The following is a 23,615-nucleotide window of genomic DNA, read 5'->3' as shown; positions in this document are numbered from 1 at the left end:
AGAAAGCTTGTGTGTGTGTGTGTGTGTGTGTGTGTGTGTTAAACACCTCCTAGCCACAGAGAAGCAGCTCTCCAGTAAGTGGCACCCAATAGAAGAGAAGCAAGGAACTGGTGAGCTTTTTGGTCTATGGGTCCCAGAGCCCCCCTTCCATTTCCACAAAAATCGCCCCTTTGCTGCTCCTATTGCTCCCTTTCCTCTAGGTTCTCTATCCTCATCTCTTCTCCATTTTTGGTCTTTCACCTTGACTTTGCCTCCTCCAGTGACTCTTCCAATTGAGCAAAGCGGTCATTTTACAAGCATATAGCATTTAGTTGCTGGGTTTGTATTATTCATGAGTGACGAGGCCAACAGAATGATCCAGTTTGGGGCTCTGGAGTTAGGATTAAATTTTGGCTCCACCAAGTCTGGCTTCACTCAAACTTCCCTGTGCTTCTTTCACCACTTTTCAATTGGGGATCACGCTTCCTACCTCCAAGAGGTGTCCTTAGGACGGGACCGCATGCACTTGGGACACTCAGAAGAGTGCCTGGCACGTGGTCTCGGGAACTATTAGCTCTTACTTAGAAAAGAATTGTGGTAGGGCCTCGCTGATACCATATATGGGGAATTTCATATAGTTTTCCTTCGTCGAAGAATGTGTAGAGTGGGACTCCTGAGGCAAGAGGCAAGGTATCTAGGGGCGTCCGGGGTGCATGTATTTTTCTGGGCAGACCCAGTCTTGTGGCAAGCTGGGCACCCAACGCTCGCGCCAGGGCACTTTAGCCAAGACTCTCCCGGGGGGTAACAGGGTGACTCGGCGGCCGAGCGAGGCGGCCCGGGCCAGGCGGGCCAGGCGGGGGTGGGAGCGCGCTCGGGGCGCAGCCGGCGGCGCCCGAGGCCGGAGGGAGGCTGCGGGCCCCGAGCGCCTTAGTTACCCGGCGCTTTTCTCTGGGAAAGACGCCGATCCCGGCAGTTCCGGCGCAGCGGCCGAGCAGGGGCGTCCCCGCCGCTCCCGGTGGGGGGGCTGGGACGTCCGCGGGGCAGAGCCGGGGGAGGACCTCCGGACCAGGGCGCAGGTCCCCCCCCGCGCGCCCCCGGTGCAGCTCCCGGCGGCGGCAGCCCCGCGCACCCGGTGGGGGGGGTGGGGGGGCTGGGACGTCGGCGGGGCAAAGCCCGGGGAAGACCTCCCGCCGCGGCCGAGCGGACCAGAGCGCAGGCCCCCCGCCCCCGCGCGCGCTCCCGCCCCCGCCCCCGGCCCCGGCCCCGGCCCGCGCGCCCCCCGGTGCAGCTCCCGGCGGCGGCGGCCCCACGCGCCCGGCGGGAGGCGCCTCGGGATGCTTGGGCCGGTCCCCTCCCTCCCCCCGCGCTGACTCCCTCCGCCTCCCCGCCCCCTGCGCGGAGCCGGGGGCCGGGCGCCGGGCGCGACGGGAGGGAGCGGGCCCGAGACTGCATCATTCCGCACCGGCTGCAGCGCGGCCAGAGGCAGCAGGTGGAGCGAGCGGGCGGGACGCGAGCCGGAGCGCCGGGCCCCGGGGACACTGCGGTGACGCTGCCCGGGAGACATGGCGGCCGGCGCCTCTGAATAAGCAGAATCGGAGCCCCTCGTCGTCCCGCGGCCGCCGCAGCCCGGGCCATGCCGCACGGCTGCTGAGCGCGCGCAGGGCCCGGCCCCGAGGACGCTGCCGCCTCGCCCCTCATCCTCCCCGCGCGTTCTCCATGTTGCATTTCTCCCCCGTTGGTCGGGCCGTGTAGCCGCTGCGGCCGGAGCAGCAGTCGGGGCGTCGCTGCGCTCCCTCCGCCAGCCGCACGCTTCCATCTTTACCCTCCCCCTCCCCACCTCCGTCCCCTCCCCCCCCCCCCGCCCCCCGCCCCCCGCCTGCTTCGCCTCCAGCTCCCGGTCCCGTGCCCCCTCCCGTCTCCATCCACCGGGGCTATGGCCGCAGAAGAGGTGCTGCAGACCGTGGACCACTACAAGACCGAGATAGAGAGGCTGACCAAGGAGCTCACGGAGACGACCCACGAGAAGATCCAGGCTGCCGAGTACGGGCTGGTGGTCCTGGAGGAGAAGCTGACCCTCAAGCAGCAGTATGACGAGCTGGAGGCTGAGTACGACGGCCTCAAGCAGGAGCTGGAGCAGCTCAAGGAGGTGAGCTGCCCGGCCCCTCATCCCACCCCCACCCCCACCCCCACCCCCACCCCCACCCATCATTTGTCAAGAAGTCGCCCAGGATGCGATCCAAAGGCATGTTTCTTCATGTTAGAGTCCTTTGTTGATAAGAGAAGGTTGAAAGAGCCCATTGTGTCCTCCCCCCCCCACCCCCCCAAGAGAAAAATTGCCCAGGAAATGCATGTATAAGCTGGCATTTGAGAGGCCGTGGGGGAGGGAGATGCACAAGTCCTCAAGTCTCAGCACTTTAAGGCGACATTTAGCTGGGTTGGAATGTGTAAATCCAACTTCTTTCCAAACTGCTGTTATTTCAAACCCAGGGGCCAGCGACAATCCCATAATCCACAAAGGTGATGAGTGGGTTTGTGCTGAGGGACCTACAGTCTCAGGATGTAGGATCTGTGGCACCTCAGCCCTCTGAAGGCAACCACCCCTCGATGCGAGGGGGAACTGTTATTAGAAGAACTCTCCGCCAATCCCATTTGACAAAGTCGGGGCCATCTCCATCCTCTTTGGCTTTAGTTATTCTTGTCATCTGGCTGCCTGAGAAAAACAACTCTGCTGGGTGATCGCGCTGCCTTGATTTTACCTGGGAGTGAGGCAGAGCCATGCCCAAGTCATCTAAGGTCACCCTGGCCAGGGAAAATTTAACTCCTCTGAATGGTTTATATCAAGTGCATGGATAGCCATCCATATCAAATGAGGCTCTTCTGCTTGCAATGACCGTATTTATAAAACCAGAATATCACAAATGGGCCATGCATAACACTTGTCCTCTTTAGTCTTTAGGTATTTGGCTTCTCTTAAAGACTGGGTAATGTTTTGGAAGAAAATAATGGATATGCTTTGATTTCCTATCAAGTACTCCTAAGAATATACATACTGTTGAAGGAACTCAGTCTGTTTTACCTGATTCCTGAAGCACTATGGGTAACAAGTCACCAGTTATAAATTTATATGTACACACTGCTTTTCTTTGTGGCAAGTCTTTCTTTTTAGGAGGCTATTGACTTTTAAGTGTTAATTCTAAATTTGGCATATATTATTATCAAAAATATATTATCAAAATATATATATCAAAAAAATATATATTTTTCTTAGTTTTTTTGGAGGGTGTCTGTTTTTATGTTGCTACAGTTAAAAAAAAAAAAAAAGTTTTATGACCTATCTAATCAACTTGCCTTCTAATCTAGTACACAATATGGTAAATACTTCCACTTTTAAGTATGTTTTCTTTTTATTCTGAGGGCTGAATGCCAACAAATAAACATATGGTAAAAAAAAACCCAACTAAAAATCTGATTTTCATGTATCAGGATGTAAATTTTGAGTTCATGTTTTTCTTACCATGTACATGTCTGTTCTTAACAACAGCTGGGCTTACTGGTATTTTCCAACTTAGATTAGGTCTGATATGTTTAAATTCAGTGATGCTAAACCTTGTGAAGTCAGGAAACAGAATAGTGATTATAATTCTCAGAGAGGTTTTGATGTTTAAACCTATCAACACTGCTTTGCCAAGGTGCGGAAGTGCAAACCAGACAGTGGTAAGCCATCACCTCCTTGATAAAGGAGGTAGATTTAATTTAATGAAATGGAGTATTAACTGTTAACTGACCTTCCTGCTTGATTTAAACAACCTTTCTAGGGGTATTTCTGTGTCATTTGCACTTACTCTACATAGTAAACCATAATGGAATTGTCTTTTGCCTTGACTAGACCATGAGCTTTTAAGGAAAGGAATCTATCTTAATTTGCTTTGCATCCAAAGCCTTTAACACAAAGCCTATCACATAGTAAGTGTATAATAAATAATTTATTAAAGAGTACATTTATATTGGAAGAAAGAACACCTTTATCAAACATTCACTAGTCAATCTTGGTTAGTGTCAGAGAAAGAATAAGAAAATTAGGAAGTATAGGAAGTGACTGGTATTGAAACACTACCTATTGAAACACTACCTGTCATCAACAATAATGGGAAGGATGAGAAAAAACGTTTTGTGAGAAGAGTACAACTGTAGTTTCTTAATACAGAATAATGCAAAGAGCAGTTATACATTTTTTTCTTTAAAGATTTGAGACATATTTTGTTCTATAGGAGGTTAATAAAAAATTTATCAGGATTATTTTTACCAGATGATACTCATTTACATATGTATTTTGAGTTGCACTTAGTTCAGTTTTTTATTCCAAATGAACTGTGCTAAGCAATTACATAAGATATTTAGGAGTAATAAAATAATGATTATATTTGTTTGATAGCGTGACCTGTTATTTTTATTTTTTAAGCATAATGTATACTTTAGTTGGGACTATTATTTAAATGCACTAAATCGGTCTCCATAATATTTCCTGTTTGAAAAGTGAATCCAGAATAATTGTGCAAGCTAAGATATCCCAATGATGATATCATATAGAAGCCATTTTTGAGAGATGTTTTGTGAGTGTTCTGATTTTTAAAAAGGAAGTTTTGTTCATTTGCAGGTACATATAGTAAATAATTTTGCATTTTATGTATAACGTCAAGTATAAAATATCTGGCTTACTTCTAGGCTCTTTTAACAAATATGATTCATTTATTCATTTAAAAGTCATTGGTCCAGTTTATGAGGACATCAACAGAAAATGACTATACTAACTCCAAGTTGAACATTGGTAATTTGCAGGATAGCAACGTGTCTCAGTCTTTACAGGTCATTTTTTTTTTCAAGAGTCAGCACCCAGCAATGTTGCTGCCCTCCTTCCCGGGCTGATTACTGCTATGACAATAATGCAAGTGAGCGGTGTTGGCCTGAAGATGTGCAAAATCAAGATGATGAACTCATTACTTTTTTTCTAGTTTTTTTCTTCCCTAAGTCTAGATTGTTTTTTTGACCTGGCCTGACATCCTTTAGGGCTGTGCCTTCTGCCTGTATTACTATCTACATGACCCAAAAGAACACACTTGAAAGAAAAGTACTCACGATATGAAAAAGGAATGACTTCTGCCATCATCATAATGTTCTCCTTTTAATAGTCTTTGAGGAGCTAGACAAAGCAACTTGTCTCTTAGAATACTTGACCATGGTTTTATGATTTCACAAGTAATGCTTGCTTTTCAGTGACCTGAGGGCACCCATGCCCAGTGTTGCTCAGGTCCTGGCTGATTGTATGCTTGGGATGTGTGTAAATCAGCACTGTGAATGTCATTCAGGCCAAAATAGTGGAAGAGTCATAGTTCTAAAAAAATTTTTAAACTAAAAATATACATACATTAAAAAAAGACCTCCTAGAATTTAAATTTGTTTGTGTTTGTTTTATTTTTTACTTAAAAAAAGTATTTGAAATTTAAAAAATAGTAAAGTGGAAAAAGATCCCCTTAGAAAGGAATGATTCAGCATTCTTTGTAGCATTTTAGAAAACATATCCATGTGACAACTTTAGAAAAGTTTTGCAGCTAGGTTACGGTAGACTATGTACGAAGAATCTTCAACTCCTTTTTTTTCTTTTTTCTTTTTTGCTCATTCTTACCCCTGACACCAAGGATAGACACCATTTGTTTAAGAAGCACTTTGTGGACAGTGAGCAGCTTTTCTTCCTGGAGCCAATTTTATGTTTTTTTCAGAGCACTGGTTAAATCATTCAAGGAATAAGCATTGAACTTACGTACTTTTTAGAGACTGTCACATTAGGACCTGATGAAAGCCATTTAATTATTTGGATTCATCTTTGAACAGAAATTTCTTTCTTTATATGCTTGGAGAGATTGTTAGCTTTGTATATGCTAAATTATGAAATCATAGTTAGGGGGAAGGGAGCCCTCAGATTTCATTTCCAATTTATGAATGAACATAGAGAATGTTAATTACTTATTTACCTAAGTATTTTCTCTCTCACTGTTTTGAAAGAGACATGTTTATATTTATCATTGTATTTATTATCAAATTAATTAAAACATCTAAAATATATCAATATGCGCTTTTGGAAAGTATTTACAAACAAGCTCAACAAAAAACACAATCACTTTCAATCATGTTTCTCTCTCTCTTTTTTTTTGATCCAGCTGTTCTAACCTGCACCATTTCTTTTTATTTCAACTTAAAATTTCATCTCTGGCAAAATTATTTCTCAGAAACAAGATGGTATATCTTTCATCACACTCATTATGTTTGCATGAACATGTATGGTAACCATGGTTTGATTATTTTTTCAGATTTTCATGTCTATGAATATTCTGCTCTATCGTCCCCTTCAGTACACTTATGCTGTATGGATATTGCATTCCAAGTTCAAAAATATGATAATCACTTGCATGTTGAAATATATAGTAAAAGACTTGCTCACACATAATGTTGTACCTGTAAATATGGCCTTGAAGGAGAGGAAGGCATGAAGAGATGCAGTCTTACTATTAAATCATTCATTATGTTAAAGAAGAATGTGAAGTCAAGTGTCAGGAGATGTTACTGGGAAGGTGGCAGTAGCTACCTTTTGCCTTGGGGATGGAGAACCATTGAAAGGAAACAAAAAGAATTTCTTAGTAACTGTGTTTGGTGCCTTACATCTTATTTAATCTTCAGAGTGATTCAGAGACTCTGCTTATTTTTACAGATAAGAAAATAAGAGTAATAAAGCATTTAATTCTGTAGAAAGCCCTACTTAGGCCTAGGCATTTTGCATACCTTATCTCTAATTCTTTAAGAATCCTTTTTATAAGGTAGATATTACTTGAATTATGCAGAAAAGAAAAATAGGTCTTAGGTTAAGGATTCTTCTCAAAGCTGCAAAGTGAAGTAGTGGAACCTGGTTTAGGAAGAAGCCCATTTTCTTTTTCACTTTACCATACTACCAGAGAGGGTGAAATACCTCAGTCACATGTATGGTTTAGAAGTTCCAGTGTTGGGTATAGAGAGTGGATTGGAGCTGTGCAGGGGCAAGTAGGGATGATGAGGAGGGGTCAGACCTAACTGCTGTTTAGGAGGTATAGAGTGGAACATGATGCTGGGTGGCTGGATGTGGGAAGTAAGGAAAAGAGTAGAGTTGAGAATTTTCTAAGGATGTGTAGAAGGTGGTTCCATTCACAAAAGAAGGTACTATGTATGGGAAGAGCCATTTTAGAGGGTCAGGTTGATGGCTAGGTTATAGGAATCCTTTTAATTCATGTTTTCTTTGAGGGGAGGCATAAGTTGCATGACAAATTAAAATACTCAACTCTCAATTTAATAAAACAAATGAGTAATTTGTGCAATTTTGTTGTCATTTTATTCAAACCCTATTTCCAGAACATGGAAGATATGAACAACTTAACAATGTTTTCGCCAGTTAGTTTGATTGCATTTTGAATTAGGAATTGTGCAAATTAATAAGCAAAGCTGGGCCTGGCACAATGAGGACCCAGAGGTCAGCCTAAGTGGAAAACTGGCCCTTCCTGTCCTCTTAGGTTAGAGGGGCCTGGGAGAAACAGCACACACCTCTTGCTGACAGATAACTTGAAATCATATTAGTGCTTTTCATTTAAAATTTTTTCATTCTTTTTTTGGTCATAATAGTTTGCTCTTTGAAAATTATGATTCTATAATTACAATTTATGGCAACAGTCCAAGTTAGATAAAATCATATACAAATTAGTTGTTTTCCTTTCTCTTCTCCCAATTCTGTCTGTATTCTTACACTTTGTTGAATATTCTCTTATACTTGTTTTAAATATCTTTAACATATGAATCCATTGACAGAGTTTTTTGTTCTTGTTTATTTTTATAAAAATGGGATCATGTTATACATATTACTCTGTAGCCTGGTGTTTTTCATTTAATACTATATCCTTTTAAAATGCAGATATTTCTAGGACTCGTGGGTGGTCCAGTTGGTTAAGCCTTGGACTCTTGGTTTCTGCTCAGGTTATGATCTCAGGGTCCTGGGATCAAGCCCTGTGTCAGGCTCCCTGCTCAGTGTGGAGTCTACTTGTCCTCTCTCCCTTTCTGCCCCTCCACCCTCTCTCTAAAAATAAATAAATAAAATCTTAAAAAATACTTAAAAAAAATCAGATATTTCTAAAGCAGGGCTAACTTTTTTTTTAAAAAAGATTTTATTTACTTATTTGAGAGACAACAAGTGAACATGGGTGGGGAGTTGGAGGCAGGGGGAGGAAGAAGAGGCAAAGGGAGAGGGAAAAGCAGACTCCCCACTGAGCAGAGAGCCCCCACGTGCTGCTCTGTCCCAGGACCCTGAGATCATGACCTGATCTGAAGGCAGATGCTTAACTGACTGAGCCACCCAGGTACCCGGCAGGGCTTCGTTTTTAAGGCACTGATGTTTTGAGTGTGAAGAAAATGGGAGTGAATAGAGAAGAAAGCCAGAGAATCTCAGCGAGTGTGGGTGACCCTGGGGGCTTGGAGGGATCAGGTGGTCCAGCTCCCCATGGCAGCCTGTGTGATAACACCAAGGAGAAAGATGGAAAGTTTTGTGCATGAATTAACAGCAATTTGATTCTTGTCTTCTTGGCTGGTGATGGGGCTTATGTGTATCAGCATAATAGGTGGCTAGATTCCATGGCCGATGAGAGCTGGTCCTGCAGTGTGGCCACATCCTGTCCATACCGGGTCTTGGTGAAAAGCCAAGATGATTCAGGCAGTTGGGCCTCATTATGTTATTCCATCTTTGCCCTGTGATAGTTGAGTTTTGAGGTGTTGGTTAGGATCATATACAGAATCTCAGATTCAGCATGTTATGTAGGTGATGGGGACCAGTGGATACAAGACAGGAAATTGTTTGGTAAAAGTGTTCTTCCTTAAAACAGTGAAAAGGTATATAAGAGTGGCAGTTGATACTTTTTCTTCTAGGATTTAATTATTTTGTCTATAAAATTAAGGAGTTGGGATAATTTCTATGATTCTTTTCAGCTCTAGATTTCTGTGATGCTGTGTTTTAGCGTTACCTAGTCTACTTGTTTTAATCTATCTGTCCTTTATTTTTCAAATTCATTGTATTTTCTTTACAATATACAGAATAGACTTGTTCAATTACCATAGTTTTTACTTAGCCATTAGAGCTCAACTGTTTTCTGTCTTTTTCCTCCTATCTGTTTCTACTCTAGTCACTCATCTCCAGCCAGGGAAATCTACCTGTTTTCACACTTATATTCTGTCCCTTGACAGTTTATTTTTATTATTTTTTTAAATTTTAACAATTCATAGTTCTCTTTTCCTTTGAGCATCTGGCCCAAACTTATTTCCCTCTGGATTAATTTTACTTTTTTAATCATACCTATATAGTTATAGAACTGGGGCACCTGAGCGGCTCAGTGGTTAAGTGTCTGCCTTTGGCTCAGTGCATGATTCTAGGGTCCTGGGATGGAGTCCTGCATCGGGATCCCCACAGGGAGCCTGCCTCTCCCTCTGTGTATGTCTCTCTCTCTCTCTCTCTCTCTCTCTCTCTCTGTGTGTGTCTCTCATGCATAAATAAAGTCTTAAGAAAAAAAAAACTGACTCATTGAGTTTGTTTCATTGACATATTTGTGATTGCTTCAGAGAAAGAACAAGGCCCAGTGGGTCCATGGGAGCCAGATTTTGAGTCAAAATCAAGAACTAAGAAGTATGGGGTCCGTTATTGTTTTCTTTAGGCAGGTTTCTTTAGGAAGTAGTGAGTTCTTTGTTGCCAAAACAATTTTAGGAAAGGCTAGCTAACCACATGCTAGGAATACTGTCTAGAAGGTTCATGCTTAGAAAGGAGTTTATATAGGATGATCTCTAAAGTTTCCCCTACCCCAGTCTGAGTTTTGAAAATTTTATCTTTTTACACTTTCCAAGTAATTTCATATTATTTATGTTTTTTTATACTCCCTTTCCTACCACTAGATCATAGTGTTTCCAACATGGTTACATTTTTCTGTTTTAATGTTTAGCATTTTGCAGTGTTTATGACTTTTGATTATTTGGAATGTTTTCAAAGCATATCAAAAGTTTATCTTAATTTTGATATGTTTTGTTTGATTTTCAGAAGAGAACTGATGTGTAATAAAGAATTTAAGATGACTACATCAGTAAATTTGGGGAAGTTTCCATGAAATTTTGTACAATTTGAATCTACATGATTTATACTGAGGGGGTCTGTAGCCTCCAGAATATTTGGGTTCATACACACACGCACACTGATATATTTTGTCTTTTACACTTAGTTCAATATTTTATAATTGGCACCATCAACAATTTACATTATATAGCAATCTGAGTTTGGGTTTTGCTTTAGATTACCTGTGCCCCTTGTTCTGTTTCATTTATCCATTCAAATGCTTGTGTTGAGTGGCTACTGTGTTGGGCACTGTGCTGCTTGCTGAAGATACAGTGTTGAGCAAGACTGACAAGATGGAGCTGCCTGAATGGAGCTTATGTTTGAGACCCAGGAGATAGTCAGTAAGCACACATGCACTTAGGAGATGAGAAATGCCATGAACAAAGAGGCGGAGACCGGCTGGGAAAAGTGTGATCAGGAAATCCTCTCCAGGAGGTGGCATCCAGACCTGAATGATGAGTCACATGAAGATTGGGGGAAGTAAATTTTAGGAAAGGGCATAAGTACAAAGATCTTGGAGCTCTGTTTGTAGTTGTTAAGAGAAATGATGGGTCACTATGCCCCATAAAAACAATCATTCATATTTGGAAAATGACCATCTACACAATACTATATTACCTTTGGAGTTTTTGGATGAAATTTTGGGTCTCAGCATAGGAAGTGTTTAAGCAAAGCCTAAATACCCACCCTGGGGTCTTCTTTTAGAAGAGCTGGGTCAGAATCAGTGACTTTCTATACAGACTACTCAGTAGGGTCACCTGGGTGATTTACCAAACTGCTGCGTTGACTCCACTCCAGTATAGTTCAGAGTCATTGGGGGTGGAGCCAGGGCTTTATTATGTTAACCTTCCTTCCCTCATAGGTACAGCTGGGGCTGAGAACCTCTCCAGAAACTTCCAACTCTAGGAATAAATGATTCCACAGGAATAGAAATGTTTATTTTTTAAAAAGACTTATTTATTATTTATTTTAGAAGGGGGAAGGGGCAGAGGGAGAGAGAGAATCCTAAGCAGTCTGCATGCTCATTGTGGTGCTTGATGTGGGGCTTAAGTTCATGATCTGAGCCAAAATCAGGAGTTGGATGCTTAACTGACTGAGCCACCCAGACACCCCAGGAATAGAAGTGTTTTGAAGAAAAGAGCTGGGAATTTATGAGCTAATATGGAAACCTTAACTGCACTGTCTTTTTTGTCTTTTTTCCTCTCCATTTTTTAGAAATTAAAATACTGTAAAACCTTTCAGAAAACCAACAAATATCATCAAAAACTTGACTGCATTGGACAGATGTATGTTAAACGAGACTGTGTTTATTTTTATTTATTTTATTTTTATTTTTTTTAGACTGTGTTTATTTTTATATTCTCCGGGGTTGTTTAAAGTTTCTTTTGAAAGTTGTCTCCTTTGTTGGATTTGTTTTGTGGCTTTATTCTGTTTGCAGTTGCTTATGCAAACTTTATGAGTTTATAAATGGGATATTAAAATAGAATTGCTTTGAATTGTTGATCGTTAACTTCTGAGGTTATTTTCAATTGCTTTTTGGTTATACATGTTTACTGTTTTCAAACAGTATTTTATGGAAAAAAAGCACTATTCTAAAATGTAATATTTAACTGCTGTGTTTCTATCTTTATATTTAGAATTGAAAATAAGAAACCTGTTTACATTTATGGGAAGTACAGAATAACAGCAATTTCCTTAAGAATGTTTTGTTGCAGTTGGCGTGGGTCTGTAATGGAGGGTTCAGAATGATAGGTCTTTGTTTTTCTCTTGAATACTGCAGACTAATATGGAATCAAATGCCACTGCTGAAGAGCCCTTACCCAACATTTTTTGAAATTGAAAGAGGTTATAACATGGTTGTGCATTGTTGATAAGCCTTACTGATTGCTATTCTCTAGAAGATTGTAGTTGTTGTTTTTTTTATTGACCTCGGTGTGAGGTAACTAGATGGAGACAGGACTGTACATGACTTCTTTTGTTGAGCTGAAGATACTATCATCTTGCACATTATCTCCTTGGCATATACAACGATTTTTTTCCCCTTTAAATCACAGTCTGGCTTGCTTTCTGCTAATGCTGGTGTGTGTGAAGAGCTTTTAAACTCAAAACCTCAAGTAAATATAATTAGGAAGGAAAAGCAACCATTAGAGAGGCAGAAGCATAGGGGTATACTGCACTTGAAAACCGATTCTAAATACCTTTTGAGTTGCTGGCTCTTTGGATTATTTTTTAAAAATTGATGGTTCTTAAGTACTGTTGGTAGTTCAGAATTAACTATGGTTTAATGATTTGAATAAGAAGACGCTCTTTTAGTTAATATTTTTAAATAATTTAGACCTAGAACCCTTTCCTAAGAGAATCCTCAGGTCATTTGTCTTAATCACTGTAGTTATTTCCAATCAAGTTATATGTGCTTGTTTTTCATTTTAGCAAAATAAATAATATACCTTTGCAGGTCACTTGAAGTGTTTGGGATAATATGAGCTATTATTTGCTAGAATTGAGACCAGGATCTCAAAGCCATAATTAAAATTTTAGACAATGGTCATAGTAAGACATTTCAGGAAAAGGCAATGAAAAGAACTCTATATCCATGAGGTTTTTGTCATCATTGATCAGTTCTGAGTGAAAAAAATTTTTTTTAAAGATTTATTTATATGTTTCAAAGAGAGACAGTGCAAGGCAGAGATGCTGCGGAGGAAGAGGGAGGGGGGAAGCAGACTCCCCACAGAGCATGGAGCCTAATGAGGGGCTCGATCTCCCTTGAGGGAGATCATGACCTGGGCTAAAACCAAGAGTCGGATGCTTAACTGACTGAGCCACCCAGGTGCCCCCCAAGTGAAAAATTTTAAGTTGCATTTTAACTTCTGCTGGGCATGTGATTTAGAAATTTGGAAAATGGACACCAAAGTAAATACTGTGAACAGATAGATCATTGCATAAAGCTAGGTCATTGTTCATTCAGTCTTCCCTACAGTAATGATATATTTAGCACCTCTTACGTGTTAGGCACAGATCTGGATGCTGAAGATACAGCAGAGAACAAATCCAACAGAAATCTTGGTGATGGAGTGGGCATGGTGAGGGTAGTGTGGGCACAATAAACAAAATTAATAAGTAAAATAGAATGTTAGATGGTCCTAAATGGTATAGAGAAAAATAGAGCAAGGGAGAGGGAGGTAGACTGTGAAATGTGACAAGTTACTCTTTTATTTTTTCTAAGATTTAATTAATTAATTAATTAATTAATTTATTTGAGAGAGAGAGAGGTCTCACAAGCCTGTGCAAGCACATAAATGGGGGAAGGAATGGCGGGGGAGAGGGGGGGGAGAATGCAGAGCCCCATATAGGGCTTGACCTAAGACTCTGGGATCATGACCTAAGCTGAAACCAAGACTCTGACACTTAACCTCCCGAGCCACCCAGGGTTCCTAAAGGTTACTATTTTCCATAGTGTGGTCAGAGAAAGCCTCCTTGAGAGGTATGGCAAAGAGGCTATCTCGCTGACCAGTACTGAGTAGGGGGTGAATACTAAATGAATCACAGAAGGAATGGGGGTTAACTGATGAAGCAGCTTTCCCTTTTGCTCTGGGTGAGATGGGGAAACTTGTGGAGGATTTTGAACAAAGGAGTTACAATGTTCTGTGCTCTTTTTTCCCTCCAGTGAGATAACCTGTGCATACATTCAACCAAGAGTTCAGTTCTTTCCAGGGAAAAGGAGTTTAAATTAAGCTGGTAGCTCATGAGTTATGATGCATTCTCTTTTTTTTTTTTTTAACTCTCCCCCCATAGCAAGGATATAATAGATGCTTATGGTATTGCATTGATTTAGGCTGGGAAAAAAAGGTGAGGTTATTAAGATAGCCAGTTATTTTATTTTATTTTTAAAAAATATTTATTCATTTAAGTGATCTCTATACCCAGTGTGGCAAACTCATGATCCCAAGATCAAGAGTCACATTCAGTACAAACTGAGTCAGCTAGGTGCCCCAGAGAGCCAGTTATTTTGAAAAGATGTTGGATTAGACCACTTGTTTAATTTTAATTTTAATTTTTATTATTTTAGACCACTTGTTTTAAAAATAGTCATTTGTTTGATTAAACCAGTTTGTGGTTTATTTTTAAGTTAGTTATTTACTATTGGTGACAATAGACATGAACAAATGTGATTATGTATTTTATTGGAAAGATCATGGACTTTTGAGTCAGATAAACTGTATTTGAATCCATTTAGTAGCTGTATGATCTTAGGCTAATACTTAAAACCATAATAACCTCACTTTCCTCCTCTGTAAAATAGAGGAAGGTAATAACTATGGGTGTTATAGAAAAATCCATGTGAAGCATTTAATAGAGTCCTTGATACAAAGTAAACATATAATAAGTGATGGATGTGATGGTAATGATAATAAATAATAAAACTGATGATGTATTTGCTGTGCTTGATGATAGGACATGAAAGTAGAAGGCAGCCAAGTTATCTTTAAAAAATCAGAGAAAAAAAAGTCAGAGAAAACTTCCTGATCAAGGCAATTTGTGAGTGGGCACTCAAGAACAAGTAGGGGTTTTCCAGGCAGCTGAGAAGGCAGAGAGTCATTCAGAAATAGGGAAACAGCCTGTAAACGAGGGAAGATTGGAGGGATTGTTGCTCGTCAGTGTCAGCAGCTGTGTGGTTGCAGTCGAAATGAGTTAAGAGGTGGGAGGTGAGCCTGGGGAGATGGTTTGGGGCCAGATGGTGAAAAATCTCATGATGAGGTTGTCCGTCCTCACCAGCCAAGGCGTCGGTGTAGCTGACTCCAATGTCTGCCGTGGGGGAAGGCTTTGCCAGTGAGAGCAGGCCCAGAGACACTGGAGGAAGTTGCCTCTAATGAATCAGGGATCTGGAAATGTCTGCTGTTCCTCGGTGCTCTGTTTGGTTTGTATTAGTGTTTGTTTTAGCCTCATGGCTTTTTGTGAATTTGAGGGTGGCATTTTCCCAGTCTTTTTGCCATTGTGACCAGGTTGCCTAATTGCCTGTTAGTTTGGGTTCTCATTGCCTACTGTCCTTTTGTGGCATTGGGCTGGTGCTGCTCCTCCTGGTCCTGGTCTCTCACACCCCTACCGGATTCCTGACTTTCAATTTAAAGTCAGAATTTAGTTTAGAGTAATTCCAGGTTGGTCATGCCCGTAGACATATGTCAGAACCAAATGTAGACCTGCTTTGAAGAAACCTATTGTGGTGGGCTAGAAAGACTTGACACATAATATTTTACAAACTATGAGCCCATGGTAAAAAAAATTGCAAAATATACAAGGAACAAGGCACCATTGGCTCCATAACCTTGTCCTTACTTTGTATTGTTACACTTTAGGATATTTACCTCAATGGCAGATGTGAAAGTATATTTCATTGTACCTTTAGTTTGTGTTTTGGGGACTGTTACTGAGAGTAAGCATCTTCTTAAATGTTTATAGGCATTTATGCTTCCTCTTCATTCAAATGTCTTTTTGTGTATCTTTTGCCCATTTTTCTATTGGGGTTGTTTATATTTTTCTTACCAATTTGTAGGAGTGTATCTGTATTCTGTAGATTAAGCCTTCTCAGTTATATGTGTTGGAAATCTCTTCCTAGTTTGTGGATTGTCTTCCGACTCCTGGGGTGTCCTTTGATGAAGGGAACTTCATAATTTTAGTTTAGTTGACTTATTACTCTTTTATGTTTATAGATTGTGTGTATTGATTCTTGTTTAAGAAATCCTTCCTTATTATGAGGTCATAAAAATATTCATGTAAACTTTTCTGAATATGTTATGGTTTGCATTTATATTTAAAATTTTTTTTAAATTTTTATTTATTTATGATAGTCACACACACACAGAGAGAGAGAGAGAGAGGCAGAGACACAGGCAGAGGGAGAAGAAGGCTCCATGCACCGGGAGCCCGACGTGGGATTTGATCCCGGGTCTCCAGGATCGCGCCCTGGGCCAAAGGCAGGTGCTAAACCGCTGCGCCACCCAGGGATCCCTATATTTAAAATTTTAATTATTCCTGGAGTTAATTTGTGTTTAATGTGAGATAGAAATCTATTTTTTTCCCATAATTTTCCCTATAACATTGGATAGCCACTTATCTCAACACCACCAGTTAATGAACAGTCTTTCTTTCCTCCACTAATCTTCAAAGTCTGCTTTGTTATAAATCAAATTTCTATATATACATAGGTCTGTTTCTAGACTGTTCTGTTCCACTGGCTGTTGGTTTATTCCTTTGCAAATATCACATTGTCTTCCTGTTATGGTTTTATAATAACATTATTAATAGCTGATGGAATACTTCTTCCTATTTTTCTCTTCTTTAGGACCCATGGTTTTAGGTGTCTTCTTTGGTCTCATTGACTCTTTGTTTTGGTGGGCTTTCAACATTTCTAAGGAAGCAGCAAGTGAATGAGGGCAGATCACACTGTTTATTTCTATCTCCCCAGTAAGTGTTAAGGAAAAGGATGCCAAGTGTTGGTTGTGGTTGTCCTAGACTTTGCATACATTTTTAAAAATATTTTATTTATTTATTCATGAGAAACACAGAGAGAGAGGTAGAGACATAGACAGAGGGAGAAGCAGGCTCCATGCAGGGAGCCTGAGGTGGAAATCGATCCTGGGACTCCAGGATCACGCCCTGGGTGGAAGGCAGGCGCTTAACCACTGAGACACCCAGGAATATCTGCATTCATTTTTGTAAGCAAAGCAAGCAAGATCTGACAAAGGAACTAAATTGTCCAATTAGATGTTATTAGAAACCTTAAGAACTCTGTGCTCTAATTCTTAAGTTACTTTGGAGAAAAATGCTATTTAAGGGCTTTTCATATACTATTAAAAATATAAGTTCTACATAAAAGTAACTTTTTTGACTTTTGAGCAAAGCAAGCACATGCGTATTTCTAAGTTCAGCATGTGGAATATCATATTACCTGTAGCTCTGTAAAAATTCTTTCTTTAATTATTTTTTCTTATGATAGTTGTTGGAAAAACTAATTTGTATGTTAATTCCCAATTCACTGGTCTATTTAGGTATAAATAACATCATAATATCATAAAATTTAAAGCTGCTATGGAAAAGGCTCAGATGAAATATTTCCTGAATAGGAATTAATTTGTTTTTTTTAATCATTTTACATTATTTCACTTTTAGTATTATGAAAATTATAATTGTTCCTCTTTTTACTTTAAAAAATTTATAGTATTATTTGTGCTCAGATAGTTTTAAACCAATAGTTTTCCCTTATGTTTATGTTTGTGTAATTAGAGCTTAATTACATTTTCAAGTCAAAATACTTGAGTTTTCCCCCTTCATAATATTAACCATATGGAGAGGAAAAGTTCAGCAATGCAGCATCACATGGAAACTTCCTTTTTAACATTAAAAAAATAAGACTTCTCTAGTCCCCATTCTCTATCCATTCACTTTTCTTTCATGTCCTCATTTATCCCCTCTTTCCATGAATCTTACACTAGAATTTTGAGGACTTAATGCATTGCTAAAGAATTAACTCAGGAGAAAATTCCTGAGAACATTTATTAAATGTCAGTGTGGGGTGAAATATTCCTAAGCAAGACATGAAACTTGCAATCAAAAGACAGGACTGACACATCTGTTTATGTAGAAATTAAAAAAAAAAAAACACAAACATGATAGATACCATAAACAAAAGTCAAAAAGAAGCCACAAACTGAAAAAAATGATGCAGCATGGATGACTTACAAACATTAATATCCTTAAAGTACAGCTCCTACAGGTTGACTGGAAACAATAATACAGTAGAAAAAAAAGAGCAAAGACTAAATAGATGAACAGTAAGATTTGTAAATAATTAGTCAATTAATTAGTCAATAAACATCTGTAAAGATGCACAATCTTAGTAGTCAGTGAATGCAAATTAATAATAATGAGTTTTTACTTTTTCATCAGTCAACTTACAAAATGAAAATATTGATAATATACAGTGCTGGAAAGCCGGTGGATGTGTGAATATTCTCGTATGTTGCTTCTGAGAGCATGAAGTGCTGCGAGTTTTGAGAATGGCATCTGGCAGTCTATATTATGATATAAAATGCACACAGTACTTGGGCCCAACAATCTCACACAGATCATAGGTCATTGTATACCAGACCCCAAATACCACTCATCGAAAAAAGCACTTAGCATTTAGTATCTAATCTAGACTCTATCCAATAGGTCATATATGTGTGGAGCAAAAAAAAAGAATCAAATTACACTTTCTTCTTTGACAGACTTCTGTATGTTTAAATAAATAATGCTTCTAAACATTTCACAAATTCAGAGGAACCTCCACACAGTTTTCCAGAGTGGCTGTACCAGTTCACATTCCCACCAACAGTGCGAGAGTGTTCCCCTGTCTCCACATCCTCTCCAACATTTGTTGTTTCCTGTCTTGTTAATTTTCGCCGTTTTCACTGGTATGAGGTGGTATCTCATTGTGGTTTTGATTTGTATTTCCCTGATGGCAGGTGATGCGGAGAATTTTCTCCTGTGCTTCTTGGCCATGTGTATGTCTATTTTGGTGAAATTTCTGTTCATGTCTTTTGCCCATTTCATGATTGGATTGTTTGTTTCTTGAGTGTTGAGTTTAAGAAGTTCTTTATAGATCTTAGATATTAGCCCTTTATCTGATATGTCATTTGCAAATATCTTCTCCAATTCTGTAGGGTGTCTTTTAGTTTTATTGACTGTTTCTTTTGCTGTGCAGAAGCTTTTTATCTTGATTAAGTCGCAAGAGTTCATTTTTGCTTCTGTTTCCCTTGCCTTTATAGCTGTGTCTTGCAAGAAGTTACTGTGGCCAAGTCAAAAAGGGTGTTGCCTGTGTTCTCCTCTAGGATTTTGATGGATTCTTGTCCCACATTTAGATCTTTCATCCATTTTGAGTTTATCTTTGTATATGGTGTAAGAGAATGGTCTAGTTTCATTCCTCTGCACATGGCTGTCCAATTTTCCCAGCACCATTTATTGAAGAGACTGTCTGTCCTTTTTCCAGTGGATAGTCTTTCCTGCTTTGTCGAATATTAGTTGACCATAGAGTTGAGGGCCCATTTCTGGGTTCTCTGTTCCATTGATCTATGTGTCTGTTTTTGTGCCAGTACCACACAGTCTTGATGATCACAGCTTTGTAGTACCACTTGAAATCTGGTATTGTAATGCCCCCGACTCTGGTTTTCTTTTTCAATATTTCCCCTGGCTGCTTGGTGTCTTTTCTGATTCCACACAAATCTTAAGATGATTTGTTCCAACTCTCTGAAGAAAGTCCATGGTATTTTGATAGAAATTACATTGAATGTTCTCATACATTTCAAATCCTCCTTCTCCCCCTGGGGTGCCAGTACTGCCCTCAATGGAGAATCTCTGAAAGCTGGAGCCAGAGAGTTGGGGGTGGGAATGTTAGGAAGGAGAATGGAGAGACGGACAGCAACCAGGTTCTTGTGCCCTGACAAGAAATCTGGATTTTATTTTAAGCATAACTGGTAGCCACTGGAGTGATGTGGCTACCATCTGATAAGTGTTTTTAAAAAGAATATTGGCTCTTTCTTACAGACTGTAGACAGAATAAGATAAGTAAGTTAGGAGGTCTATGGCTCCAGTTCCTGCATTAGATGGTGGTGGCTTGGACTGCGGAGAATCTCCCTGGGAGAGGAGATGGTCTGATGCAGGATATTGGAGGATTTACTAATTAATTGGATGTAAGAGCAAAAGAAAAAGATACTCGGATGGCTTCTGTTTTTTTTTTTTTAATAAAAAGTTAAGAATATAAAGAAATCATATGATAAGGAGATATGAAAATGGAGGAATAGGATAATATTTCATATCTCAATTTAGGAGATGAAATACTCCATATTTGTTTGAATTTTCAAATTCTTATGGACCGCCTTTTGGATGTTGTTGTTGTTGTTCTTCTTCTTCATCTTTTTTTTTTAAGATTTATTTATCTAAGAGACAGAGAACACACCTATGTGCACATGTGTATGGGGAATTGGGGCAGAGGGGGAGGGAGAGAAAGTCTTAAGCAGACTTTTTGCTGAGCTCAGAAACCCACGGATGCTTGATCTCACAATCCTGAGATCAGGATTGAAACCAAGGGTTGGACACTTAACAGACTGCACCACCCAGACATGACCCAATTTTGATGTTCTACTTTTTAAATTTTTAAAAAAGATCTTATTTATTTATTAATGAGTGACATAGAGAGAGACAGAGACATAGGCAGAGGGAGAAGCAGGCTCCCTGCAGAGAGCCTGGGATCATACTCTGAGCCAAAGACAGACACTCAACCACTGAGCCACCCAGATGTCCCTTGATGTTCTGTTTAAAAGACCATTTTAAAATGTGTCTGCCAAAAGCATTTAACATTTGGAAAGGACTCATGACTTTGATAGATAAACAAGCATCATCCTATAGTTATAATGCTCTGTGATGTAATTTACTGGACTTAAGTTGGCTACGTTTCATAATACACATGGAGTATATAGCCATATTTCTTAGTTTTAATTTAAAAGCTAAACTGTTAAGTCATTTTCTTCCTATGAAACCAAGCTAGCCATATACACTCTTTTAATATTTTGTGAAGCCAACCTCATCTGGTTATTAAAATGGATGTATTTTTAAAACTAAAGAGTTTAAAAAGTTATTTATAGGATGCAATGTGTGTATTCTAGATTAGAAACATGGAGATTAGGCCATAAATATTACCTTACACTGGAATTAAAGTAAAAACATGACTGGTAGAAAGAACAGCTCTCTATCCCCTCCACTGTGGATGTTTGTTGACTGGCTTGCGTTGCTAGATCATTCCATAGTCCCAGGTATGGGACTTACACTTGCAAGGGAGGCAAGTGTACTAGACTCACCAAACACTGTCCAGGCTGTGATGATAAATGTGAGTCCATCCACTCCTGGAATATTGTGATTTAGGTATAATGATCCAGGAACAAATAGGTGGCAGATGCAAGGATACAGAGTTCAGCTCCCTATGAAGAAGAACCTTCCACATGGGTAAGACTAAGCACAGTGAAAATTAGCAGTCCTTCTGAGGAGAGGACTTCCCTGTTGATTAATGGAGATGTTTAAGCAGAAGCCAAAAAGCTACTTGCTAAGGGATGTCCAGGAAGTGAGGCAGTTACTTGATGGATTTTGGAACAGATGCTGTCTAAGTTGTTTTCATAACTGTGGTTCTGTCATTAAATGTGTATACCTCATACATACTGCAGGATTAGAACAAAATCCTGATAACAACACTTGGACCAGTCCTGTGGCTTGCTTTGCAATGACTGCTTGGTTGTTAAACTCTAGGGGTGAAATACCACAGTGACGGAGAGCAATGCCAGTCAGATTGGCCACCTGTGATCTAGAGCAGAGATTGTAAACTGACATCCCATAGACAGAATTCAGCCCAGTGATTAGGAAACATTTGATTCAGGGAGCTGCTGCTGCTTCTCCTTCTCTTTCTTCTTCTTCTTAAATAAAGAGAGTCATATAAAAAGACTGGATTTCAGACCTCTCTCAAAAAAATTGGGAGATTTCACAAAGTCCTGGGCCCACATTCTGCATGACATTACAAGGCTAGAGCTAAGTGAGTCTCCTTCAGAAAGGGCACAAACCTCCAATTAGCCCCAGTCCCCACTATCTCATCTATATCCCCTGTATTTCCCTCATTTACATTACCTGCCACTCTTCTATTGACGTTTGAGTTTTGACTTTTTTTTTTTTAAAGATTTTATTTATTTATTCATAGAGACACAGAGGGAGAGGGGGGCAGAGGAACAGGCAGAGGGAGAAGCAGGCTCCATGTGGGGAGCCTGACATGGGACTAGATCCAGGGTCCCCAGGATCACACCCCGGGCTGCAGGCGGCGCTAAACCGCTGCGCCACCGGGCTGCCCTGAGTTTTGACTTCTGATCTAGATGCTGACCCTCTCTTGCCCTTTTAGGGAAAGGAATAAAGGAGAAAGGCAAATCCAGAATGAGAAAGTAGAGAAGATGGAAAAGTATCTTCGTGCCTTACAGAGAGCCCTGGACTTGGATTAAGAGGGCCCCAGGTTCATTCTGAGTTCTACCTCTTACATCTCGAAGCCTCCATTTCTTCCTCTACTCAACAGGAACAATAAATAGGACTCATGTTTATTTCCAAATGAGATAGTATATATAGGAGCACTGGGTATATAACCTTGCCCAAAGTATACATTCTAGTTAGCTGGTTAACTGATGTCTGTGTTGTCCTATAAAATCTAAGGTGACTATAATGTTTCCATTCTGTGACTGTTGATGTTTGTTTCCTCTACTAGATTTTTGGTGTCTTAGTCAACTTTATGTCACCAAGCACTGACCTTGACATTTTGATGAATAAATGAATTTATGAGTGGATTTTGAGAGTGGTGGAAAAGAAAATAGAAAGGAATGACTGGTCACCTCCTGCCTTCCCTTATTTCAGATCCCCCTCCCTCCCCTTGTGACCCCCAGGCTCCTAGTTTCGGTGTGAACCCTAATTTCTAGAAGGATGTCCAGCTGTATTGAATTAGACTACTTTGTGCTGGGTTGTACATGCTTTTTTTTTTTTTTTTTTTTAAGATTTTATCCATTTTTTCATAACAGACACACGCACAGAGAGAGGCGGAGACACAGGCAGAGAGAGAGAGGGAGAAGCAGGCTCCATGCAGGGAGCCGTATGTGGGACTCAATCCCTGGTCTCTAGGATCACACCCTGGGCCCAAGGTGGCGCCTAACTGCTGGGCCACTGGGGCTGCCCTGGGTTGTACATTCTTAAGAAATTAAGGAGGTGGTTAAACATACCCCAGCTTTTTATTTAAAAAAAAATAAAGACTTAAGATTTTTTTTTAAGATTTTATTTATTTGACAGAGAGAGCACAAGCAGGGGAGCAGCAGGCAGAGGGAGAGGGAGAAGCAGATTCCTCACTGAGCAAGGAGCCTGACATAGGGCTGGATCCTAGGACCCTGAGATCATGACCTGAGCTGAAGGCAGATGTTTAACCGACTGAGCCGCCCAGGTGCCCCACAGTGTCCTATTTAGAAACTGTATGACAGCCTCATAATTGGGGGAGCTAATCTGTCATATGCCCTGTGGTTGTTAAGGGGACTGCTTTTAACACCAGTGTTACTCTTGCTGCTGAATTAGGTTTTACTGCACCATCCGTGGTTAATGTCATATTTTCTAATGTAGACCCATGCTGTTTCTGTGAATTTATTCTTGTTATCTCAAGAAGTTTAAGGCAGTGTTTTTATGGTTTCTCTTTTTTTTCTTTTTGTGTACAGCATGGTAAAGAAAAAAAAAAAATCAAAAGCTCTTAAATTAAATCAGAGTTTAATCCATGTCCCTAAACTAGATTGGTAAGCTGCTTTAGACCTTTTCCTATCCCTTTACATCC

The 23,615-nt window shown here is 40.2% G+C and overlaps 1 protein-coding gene across 9 annotated transcripts in view; it reads left to right on the top strand.

The window, feature by feature from the left end:
* Positions 1–516: 516 nt before the first annotated feature.
* The window catches only part of BICD1 (BICD cargo adaptor 1), a 224,753-nt gene continuing 201,654 nt past the window's right edge, over positions 517–23,615 (top strand). For 7 of the 9 annotated variants that reach the window (XR_012002908.1, XR_012002907.1, XM_026000094.2 and 4 more), the window contains exon 1: positions 1,397–2,125. Coding sequence is in view for 7 of the 9 variants with exons in the window: in XM_026000094.2 (XP_025855879.1) it covers positions 1,913–2,125 (213 nt within the window). In the remaining 2 variants the exon portion in view is untranslated. Of the gene's footprint in view, positions 670–1,396; positions 2,126–2,466; positions 2,636–23,615 lie in introns of those variants that run through there. The other 2 variants (XM_026000092.2, XM_072765614.1) reach the window with 2 other exon arrangements.

This window comes from Vulpes vulpes, chromosome 8, assembly GCF_048418805.1.
Source record: "Vulpes vulpes isolate BD-2025 chromosome 8, VulVul3, whole genome shotgun sequence".
Classification (NCBI taxonomy): Eukaryota; Metazoa; Chordata; class Mammalia; order Carnivora; family Canidae; genus Vulpes; species Vulpes vulpes.
Note: the sequence above shows the minus strand (reverse complement) of the source record. Positions and strands in the feature narration are given on the sequence as shown.